General features: G+C 41.3%; 1 protein-coding gene across 1 annotated transcript; it reads left to right on the top strand.

Annotated features, from left to right (window-relative positions):
- The first annotated feature begins 1,141 nt into the window (after positions 1-1,141).
- On the top strand, positions 1,142-8,897 carry LOC146391188 (uncharacterized). The gene is made up of 2 exons (XM_084924059.1): positions 1,142-1,656; positions 1,750-8,897. Exons 1-2 carry the CDS (start codon positions 1,440-1,442, stop codon positions 2,202-2,204), a joined length of 672 nt encoding a protein of 223 aa, XP_084780185.1. The 5' UTR covers positions 1,142-1,439; the 3' UTR covers positions 2,205-8,897.
- Positions 8,898-10,596: the final 1,699 nt, after the last annotated feature.

Raw genomic sequence — 10,596 nt, 5'->3', positions numbered from 1 at the left:
GTTACTCACCCCCTCCCTTCCTGTGCTGAATCGTAGCATAATGCTGGGCATACACTGTGCGATTTTTGGCTCATTTTGAGCCGATTTTTCAGTCGTGCGACCATTTTGGGGATCAGCCCGAGTTTCGCCTTCATCGTGTGTCGTGCATCGTGTAGTATACATGGGGTAACGAGAAGCGATTAACCAGCTCCCGATCAGCAATCACTCAGGACTCACTCACCCCCTCCCTTCCCGTGCTGAATCATAGCGTGAACGAATCACTCAGGACTCACTCACCCCTCCTTCCTGGCTCACAGCTTCTTCTTCTTCTTCTTCTTGGTTGGCAACCAATGTTAAGGAGCATTACCGCCCCCTGGCACACAGCTCAGTGGACATTTTGATGAGAAAATATATATTTGACACATTTGAGGAAAATACTAATAAAATAAAATAAATGTCCCTTTTTTTTTTGCTCTAGCTGTTTTTCTTTTTCAATCACTCATCTTAGCAATAGGATTTACATGAAAAGAGAAACAAATTAAGTTTGAGTGAAAATGTTAATTTTTTGCACTCTCTGGTCAACTGACTCAGTGACTCAAATGACTCAAAAAACCCAATTCACTTTGGTGAGTGACTCATTCAAACTCGATTCAGTAAAAAGAATCGAATTGTGGGTAACAGGCATCTCCGAAAACGTTAGAGCACTTATGCGAATATGTGATGTCTTGATAAATCGAGCAGATATTTGAAGTTTACACAGCACCATTCTCGCATGAAAATATCTTAAAAGTTTATTTTGTGACCCAGAAAGAGTAATATTTCAAACTCCGCCACTCTGTGTTCCTCCGCCACTGCCTCGTTTGAGTTTTGGACGAAAAGGATTCTGGGATATTGCATTTTGTCATTTCGAGCTGATTGGAGACCATAACAGCCAATCAGATTTTTTTGCATCCAAGTCTGTGATTGGCTGGTTTTGTGGCACAAATACAACGGTGTATAGAAACGCGCACGGGCAGAAAAGTTGAGAGTGCAAGCAACACATTGCGAGCAAGCACAAATGCAAAAACTAAGTGAGAGGGGCTGCTATTGTGTGTGTGTGTATGGATAATAGCAAACATTGAAATACATTTTTTGCACGCAGCAATGTGTTTTGTTCACTCAAATTTAGCTTTTCTTTGCTCAAAATAAATTTCTCCTCAAAATGCAACACTTGCACCTGCAAATTTTTATTACGTGCGCTCAAATTTTTTTTACGTGCGCTCAGAATAGTGGCACAAAAATAACACCATATATAAACAGACACAACAGAGGATATAATAAATACTACAGGAAACTATCAATCATTCTAATATAGTGGGTTTTCATGGTGTGTCATCAAACCGGAAGTCGCCATATTGGAGATACTGGAGGTAAACAAAGCACACGCACTCAAACAGATTCCAAACGTTGAACGAAAGGAAATGGTGAATTATTGCTGTGTTTTTGGCTGTACCAATCGGTCAGACCGTGAAAAACATTTGCAGTTTTATAGACTGCCAAAAGTTATTACAAATCAGGGAGAACAATGCCGAAAGTTATCAGAGGAAAGGAGGCGGTTGTGGTTAGCAAAGCTAAACCAGGATCTACATGGCAAAAATCTGGACAACATCCGAATTTGTTTGGCTCATTTCTTGTCAGGTAAGTGAATTGTTGATAGCAGCGGCTCTTAACTAATTTTCTAGTGTGATGATAATATAATTTATATAATCAAGCTATTGACTTGTATTACAGGTAAAAGGTCTGACCTTTATCAAAAGAATCACCCAGATTGGTTGCCATCTGTTGGAATGACAGGTCAGCAAAGGTCACCTGAAGAAACAGGGACGTCACGCTACAAACTTCATTTGAATAGAACCCAGCAGAGACTGAAGGATGAAGCTGCTGCTGCTGCTCCTGCTGCTGCTGGGACCGATGATAACCCTTTGACAAGTGATTACATCAGCAGTAATTTGTGCAACATAGGGACTCAAACTGATATGACTGGTGATTTCATTGAGGCTATGACACTCTTAAAAGTCTTAGAACTGAAAACATTCATTTGCCCTGTGATATGGCACATTTATCTACTCCCTATGACCAAAGTACATTTGTTAATAAGGATGGAAAGGTTTTATTTTTCGCTGGCCTGCCTACATACTAGATACTGTTGGTTCTCTTCACATTCCTTAGTCCCCACCTCCCTGTGAAGAAGTCACTTGATAAATTTAAGCAGTTGATGCTGACACTGATGCGCCTTGGGCTTAATGTTTCCACAACCTTCCTGTCATATGCATGTAACATATCAATAGCCACTGCTTCTAGGATAGTCACTGATGTCATTGATGTCATGTTTATTCATATGAAGCCACTTATCATATGGCCAGAAAGAGAGCATTTGCAAAAAACCATGCCAATGGAATTCAGGAAACATTTTGGGGAAAAATGTGCTGTTATTATTGACTGTTTTAAAGTTTTTATAGAACGTCCGTCTAACCTTATAGCCAGAGCAGAAACGTGGTCGTCTAACAAGCACCATAACACAGTTGAATTCTTGATTGTTATTACACCACAGGGCACTGTGTCTTACATTTCCAATGCATATGGAGGTAGAGTAAGTGACAAATACATAACTGAAAACTGTGGCTTTACACAACATAGTTCCTGGTCATCTTGTTGTTCTTGCTGATCGTGGCTTTAATATTCAGGCCACTTTAGGTTGTAGAAAAGGTTGTAGTAAAAATTCTAGCCTTCACTCGTGGAAAGTCCCACAGCTCCTGTTGACTTGGAAACCACAAGGAAAATTGCCCACGACAGGATTCATGTTGAGCGTGTGATGGGTAGCGTGCGCCAGAAATATACTATTTTGGGGGGGGGATACTGCCAATTGCTTTCTTGGTGTGCAAAGACAATGATGTTTATTGTACCTTTGATAAGATTGGACTTGTCTGTTGTGCTCTGGTGAACCTTTGCTCATCAATTGTTGATTTTGACAGAAGTAATTTTTATATGCACTGTCAATAAAAATATCAACCAGTCTGGACTATATTATAGCCTAAAATTATTCATAATTGACTATTAAGTACATACAAACTGAACAAAGACATATACAGTCTTTGTTCAGTCATTGTTATTGTAATGTGGAAGAGAACACACAACATAACACTTTGATCAGAACGGATTTATTAAAGGAAAACCGCACAGTTATCAGAACACACGCTTATCAACTATACAGTACAATAAATTATAGCATACAGTATATAATATAGTACAATTAACTAACTGTAAACACAATTTTGTATGTAATGTTTGTTTTTTATTGCATTACAATATCTCACTAACATTAAAAGTCCCTAAAGTGCATAGCTTCAAAGTGTGCTTTTATAAACTTAAAGGGGACCAATTTAGTACAAAGAAGTATACTAGTAAACTGCCAGTATATTTCTATCAGTGTACTTGGAGAATAGAAGTATACTTGGGGAAATATATTTTTCTATAGTTAAGCATACTTAATAAAATATACTAGAAGTATGCTACTTTTTGGTAAGGAATGATATCATACAGTTATGGTTTGGTTGATTAAAGATGTTATTGTATTACTTTGGTATTCACAACACATCTATCGCTGATGACTTGATACTGCATCTCCCTCACCCATCCACACAAGATCTGGTTACAGGCCTCCAAACTTTTATAAGATTTAAGGTCTTTCGCTGTGTATGGGCTTGGCGAGAAAGCCAGGTAGTTGACGATATCAGGATACGCAATAGACGGAAGACTCTCCGGGTCGTCATTGATCCAAGACGAAGGAGCCAACTCGTATGGATCTGCACCACCAATAAACCTTAACTTTTCCCAATATTGCACCCTTTCCTGCGGACCAAGTCCTTCCCTGTATGCCTTTGCATCTATAATGCATTTTGAGGAGCTTTTCGGTTGTTTCGGACATTGATCCATTGCGGTCTTTACCTCCGAGTGCCTCCAATATGGCCGCGCATCCAGGTTACCGTCCAGAACGTGACGTAGGGTAAAACCCTCTATACAAAAAGCCAAACTAAAGCACAATACATTATCAGAAACACAAGAAATCACAATAACTGTAATCCATGAAGAAATTGCAAAACAGAAGGATCTTAATGTTATCAAAACATAAAAATGTGTAATTTTTTCAAATACACCATGCAGTTTTTAGACAATAATTTAAATAAAAAATATCTAATGATTTTTTTCCCATGCTGTATTTGCTCGAGTTATGTTGGAAAGCATTGGCCTGGGTTCAAGTCTAACCTACAGCCCTTTGCTGTAGTTGGGACAGAGAGACATTGACTTATCATTACATCTGAAAGAGGTTAAAGGATTTAACGTTAGTTGTCAATAGTATAAATAGCTCTTACACGTTACTCCATCCCTTTAAAACTAACCGACCCTTAGGGTGGTTTTCAAGCAACTAAATTTAGTCCAGTTAGTGACAAGTGCACCAAGCTACAGGGGAGATGTTGGGCCTGCAAGGCTACCAACATTTCGGTTTGTATCAGTGGAAGCAGCCCTAGAGGGCTTTTGAGGCAGTTATAGCTGGGCGAGTGCCCTCACACATCGGCTTAAAAGCTCGGCACTGTTTGCTGGGTAAGAACGATAGGATCAGAGATTTGGACTCTTTAAACAGACAGCCAATCCATACTTCCTGTATTGAGGTGCTCAACCCCACTTTCTTGTCTGTCTTGACTTCACTATCCAATAAAGGCAAAAAAGTGAGGTTGGAGCTGAAAATTTGCAGACGTTTAGTGTGAGTTGCAGAGAAGAGGAATTTGAGGAGAATATCATGTCAACTATCAAATATTATTTTTTTGTGAAGTTTTGTTTGTTAAAAATAACCTTGTTGAATTTGAGTAGAAATGTCCTTTCTCTGGAATCTTGCAGCATTTTTTGATGAAAGGTGGAACACATGTAGAGAAGATAACCGAGAAGAGTATTCAACTGACAATTTCATGTCAACAGTCACAGATTATTTTTAATCAATTTTTTATCTGATGTTATAATTGATTGAGCTTGTTACATTTTAAACAGTCCTTCAATTTCTCCAGTATTATGCAGTGCATTGAGATGAATATGCAGACACATATAGTGTAGAGTTCAAAGAGGAGGAATCTGTTGAGAAATTTATGTCAACTATCTCAGATGATTTTTAATGCATTTTTTAAATTTTTTTCAATCTCTTGCCACATCTGTAAAGACAGTAACACCATAAAAAAGCAAGCTTGTACTTCAGTAACTCCTTATTAATCAGTAACTATGGATTAAACTGTAGAACTGAAAAAATGTAAGAAAAGAACTTCAGATGCTGAGTGTGTGAGGACAGAGAGGGATCAGTTTTGTTTGATTTAAGAGATAAACTTTATATTTGAGTTTGTGATGGTTCTGTTCTCTTTGTGATTACAGGAGCTGCCCTCAGATTCAGACCTCAGCACTACCCAGTGACAGCAGACAGATCATCCAACATGTTCACATGTTAACTGCAAAATTAACTGATGACAACAGTACAAAGGTTAAAGTACTACATGTGCTGTCAGTGAAAGCTGCAGCTGTTTTTATTGCTAAAGATAAAGACAAAAAGACAAAAGGATTTGTTGAGCTCGAAGAGTTTTCCTCTTCTTCTGCCATGTTCTCTCAATAATGCACACACTTGGTTTGTTGCTTACTTTTCCCTTTTCTTTATTGACAGCAACACGGGAGGGAAAAACATACATAAATTTTAGCAGTTTGCGGTTCACAACATACGGAACAGGAAGTGAAGTCACCTATAATCACCAAAATAAAATCATTTCCAAAATAAAATGACAATCAGAAAACATCTTTTACAACATAAGATAAATTAATATATTTACTTATGAGAACACAAATCTAACACCCCCCTTGTTCTCATGCTGTTAACCCATAGCATCTTATGCATTTCCAAAGAACCATTTTTGAAACTTACTGAGTCTTACTCTTGTAACTGGTTTTGTTAGTATGTCTGCAGCCATTTCTTCTGATGGACAGTGTTCAATGCAGATTTTCCCTTCATTTACCGCTTTACGAATGAAGGGATATTTCACATCAATATGCTTCGACCTCTGTCTGTTCACTGGATTTTTACTCAAAGCAATGGCCCCTTGGTTGTCCCCAAACAGTTTGGTACATGTGTACCTTTTTCTGTCCATGCCATTTAACAGCTGGGTGAAGTACATGCTTTCCTGAGTAGTGGTTGCAAGACCAATGTATTCAGCTTCGCATTTTGAGAGTGCCACTGTAGGCTGTTTCTTTGTTTTCCAAGATATTACTGGTCCCTCTTTAGTAAGTGCAAAACAGTAGCCTGTTGTACTGTGTCTGTCTTTTACAGAGGATGCCCAGTCAGAGTCACTGTAAGCAATTAGATCTAGATCCTCACTGCTTTTCTTAAAGATCAGTTCAAAGTCATTTGTGCCTTTTAGGTATCTGAGGACTTGTTTTGCCATTACTAAGTCCTCTCTTGTGGGTTAAGTTAGTGTTTGAGGTAGTCTACTAACAACCCAGTTTATATCTGGTCTCGTACACGTCATGGCATATATCAGACTGCCCACTATTTCTCTGTACTCTCTTGAGTTAACTGTCTCAAGTTGCATCACTTCCTCCACATGTAGTAGTATCAGTTTTTAGTTCACACGGTGTGGATCTGGGTTTGCATTCAGACATCCCAAAGCGTTCCAACATTCTTTGAATGTACCTCTTCTGATTCATCCTGATTTCACTCTGTTTTTGTACAAACTGTATCCCAAGAAAACTGGATATTTTTCCCAGGTCTTTCATGTTAAATTTTGACCTCATTGTTTCTTTGAATGTGTTTAACAAGTTAGTATTGCTAGCCGCAATGATCAAGTCATCTACCCAGATGATAACCAGTAGTGTTTCATGTTCAGTGTCCTTCCTGTATACACAGTGATCAGAAAGGTTTCTTTCAAAGTCATTTTGTTCAAGGTAGTCATTCAAGAGTTTGTACCAGTTTCTACCTGATTGTTTCAACCCGTAAAGGGATTTCTTTAATTTGTACACCAAATTTTCTCCTGACTGTTTGCTCAAAACCTTCTGGTTGGTCCATGTATATTTCTTCCTCAATGGGAGCATGCAAATATGCAGTTTTAACATCCATTTGTTGGATAATGAGATCATTCTGGACTGCTATTTGCATTAGGATTCACACAGATGTCATGTTTGCTGTTGGTGCAAACGTCTCTTGGTAGTCCATTCCTTGTGTCTGGTTGTAACCTTTTGCTACAAACCTGGCTTTGAATATTTGTCCTTGTTCATTTTCTTTGAGGGCGTAGACCCATTTTCCTCCAATGGTATTTCTACCAGTAGGTAAAGTACTCAGTTCGAATGTGTCATTCTCTTTCAGAGAGTTGATTTCTTCTGCCATTGCCTGTTTCCACCTTGGTGCCTCTGGTGACATCAGCGCCTCTTTATAGGTTTGGGGGATTCCACAGGTTGCTCTGTAACAATAATCAACACTTACAGAAGTTACATTAGCTAACTCTAACTCAGCAGTTAGATGTGTAATCCTCTAAATATTTAGGAGGTTTCCTTTCTCTGTTAGGATAGCGTTCAGTTTGGTTTTGCTCATCACCCTCATTTCTTTCTATGTCAGGGTTTGGTTCATTTGTGTTGGTTTCCTCTTCTCTAGGAGGTCTGTTCTCTGCTGCATTTTCATTTTGTTGTTCTGTACTTTCTTTTGAAAGCACTACATGCTCATAAGTCTGAATTTCTTTGTCATATTCATCAGTCTGTGTTTGTTGTTCAACAGTGTTCTTCTTGATAAATCTCACGAGTCTGTGTTTTGACACTTTTCCTGTGTGAGGGTTATAAACCAGGTATGCTGGGCTATTTTTTCTATAACTCACAAATATTCCTTTTTCACATCTGGGATCAAGTTTCTTGTGATCATGTATGTATGCATAACAGTCTGACCCAAATATCCACAGTTTTGAGAGATCTGGTCTTTTCCCTGTTAACATCTGATATGGTGTACTTTTAGTCCTGTTACTGTAGCATCTGTTGCGGGCAAGTGCTGCATTTTGAATGGCATAAGGCCATAATTCTTTTGGCAGCCCTTTTTCTAGTAATAGACACCTCCCCATTTCAAAGAGAGTTCTCCATTGCCTCTCAGCTGTGCCATTCTGATGAGGAGAATATGGCGCAGATGTCTCATGCTTTATGCCCTTTTCCCTTAAAAGAGACTGGAAGGAAGCTTGTGAACTCTGTGCCATTGTCTGATCTAATGCACTTAACACTGCCGTATGGTGCACAGTCAGCTAGAAACTTTGCTGTGGCCTCTGTGGTGTCACTTTTCTGTTGTAAGAAGTAAACTGACACTGCCTTTGAAAAATCATTTGTGAATAATATAGCGTATTTATGACCACTTTGGCCACTTTGTTCAATGGGGCCAGCTAGTTCAGTGTGCACCAACTGTAATGGCTCACTCGCTTTTAGGGTCGCATTGTCTGTCTCTGTTGTTAGTGAATTTCCCTTCTGTGCACACATTACAATCTAACATGCCACTGCCTGTGATTTTCATGCCATCTACAGTGGCTTGCAAAATTATTCGGCCCCCTTGAACTTTCCCACATTTTGTCACATTACAGCCACAAACATGATTCCAAACATTTGTAAAAAAATGTTTGGAATCATGTATGATTTTCGTTCCACTTCTGAAGTGTACACCACTTTGTATTGGTCTTTCACATGGAATTCCAATAAATTGATTCATGTTTGTGGCTGTAATGTGACAAAATGTGGGAAAGTTCAAGGGGGCCGAATAATTTTGCAAGCCACTGTAGCTGTTGATATAATATGTACTCTATTATTAAATGAAAAGAACAACTTACACTACACTACTGAAAGCTTCTGTTGCTGTTTTTAAAGTTTCCATGTTACCAGGCTAAAGAGAGGGACTGAGCTGTCAACTGATCACCACCTGGTGGTGAGTTGCATCAGGTGGCGAGGGAGAACCCTGGACAGACCTGGCACCCCTAAACGTACAGTGAGGGTGCGCTGGGAACGTGTAGCAGAGGCCCCGGTCTGCGAGATCTTCAACTCACTGAGTCCGAATGGACCATGTTCAGCACCTCCATTGCCGAAGCCGCTGCACTGAGCTGCGGTCTCAAGGTAGTTGGTGCCTGTCGTGGTGGTAATCAAGCTGAAAAAGGATTCCTACCGGGCTTGGTTAGCCTATGGGACTCCGGAGGCAGCCAATAGGTACCAAGAGGCCAAGCGGAATGCGGCGCGGGCGGTGGCTGAAGCAAAAACTCAGGTGTACTTCAGGAGGAGTTCGGAGAGGCCATGAAAAAAAGACTTTCGGACTGCCTCGAAGAGATTCTGGCAAACCGTCAGGCTACTCAGGAGGGGAAAGCGGTGTTCTACCTGCACTGTGTATAGTGCAGGTGGAGTGCTGCTGACTTCGACTGAGAAAATTGTTGGGCGGTGGAAGAAATACATCGAGGACCTCCTCAATCCCACTGGCACGTCTTCCGTGGCGGAAGCAGAGTCTGGGGACGAAGGGGATGACACGCCAATCTCTAGGGGTGAGGTCACTGAGGCAGTTAAACAACTCCTTGGTGGCAGAGCCCCTGGGGTGGACGAGGTCCGCCCCGAGTTCCTGAAGGCTCTGGATGTTGTAGGGCTGTCTTGGTTGACACGTCTCTACAATGTTGCGTGGAGATCAGGGGCAGTACCCCTGGACTGGCAGACCGGGTTGGTGGTCCCCATCTTTAAGAAAGGGGACCGGAGGGTGTGTTCCAACTACAGGAGAATCACACTCCTCAGCTTCCCTGGGAAAGTCTATGCCAGGGTGCTGGAGAGGAGAGTCCGTCCGTTAGTCGAACCTCGGATACAGGAGGAACAATGTGGTTTTCATCCTGGTCGTGGAACACTGGATCAGCTCTTTATCCTCTCGAGGATACTTGAAGGTGCATGGGAGTTTGCCCAACCAGTCTACATGTGTTTTGTGGACTTGGAGAAGGCAATGGACCGTGTCCCTCGGGGGGTCCTGTGGGGGGTGTTCCGGGAGTATGGTCTGTCTGGCCCATTGCTACGGGCATTCAGTCCTTATACAACCGTTGCAAGAGCTTGGTCCGCATAGCTGGTAATAAGTTGGCGGTGGGTGATGGGCTCCGCCAGGGCTGCCCTTTGTCACCAGTTCTGTTCAGAATTTTTATGGACAGAATTTCTGTAGCCAAGTGGCGGAAGGCTTTCACTTGGGTGGTCTCAGGATCTCATCTCTGCCTTTTGCAGATGATGTGGTTCTGTTGGCTTCATGGGTGATGACCTCCAGCTTGCCTTGGAACAGTTCGCAGTTGAGTGTGAAGCAGTGGGAATGAGAATCAGCACCTCCAAATCTGAGGCCATGGTCCTCAGTCGGAAAAGGGTGGAGTGCCCACTCCGGGTCAGGGACGAGTTCCTGCCCCAAGTGGAGGAGTTTAAGTATCTCGGGGGCTTGTTCATGAGTGATGGGAGAAGGGAGCGGGAGATTGACAGACGGATTGATGCAGCGGCCACAGCGATGCGGACGCTGTACCGGTCTGTTGTGCTAAACAG

Source organism: Perissodus microlepis, chromosome 3 (assembly GCF_051167445.1).
Source record: "Perissodus microlepis isolate ML-2025 ecotype Zambia chromosome 3, ASM5116744v1, whole genome shotgun sequence".
Lineage (NCBI taxonomy): Eukaryota > Metazoa > Chordata > Actinopteri > Cichliformes > Cichlidae > Perissodus > Perissodus microlepis.
The sequence above is the reverse complement of the archived record's forward strand: the minus strand, read 5'-3'. Positions and strand labels throughout refer to the sequence as shown.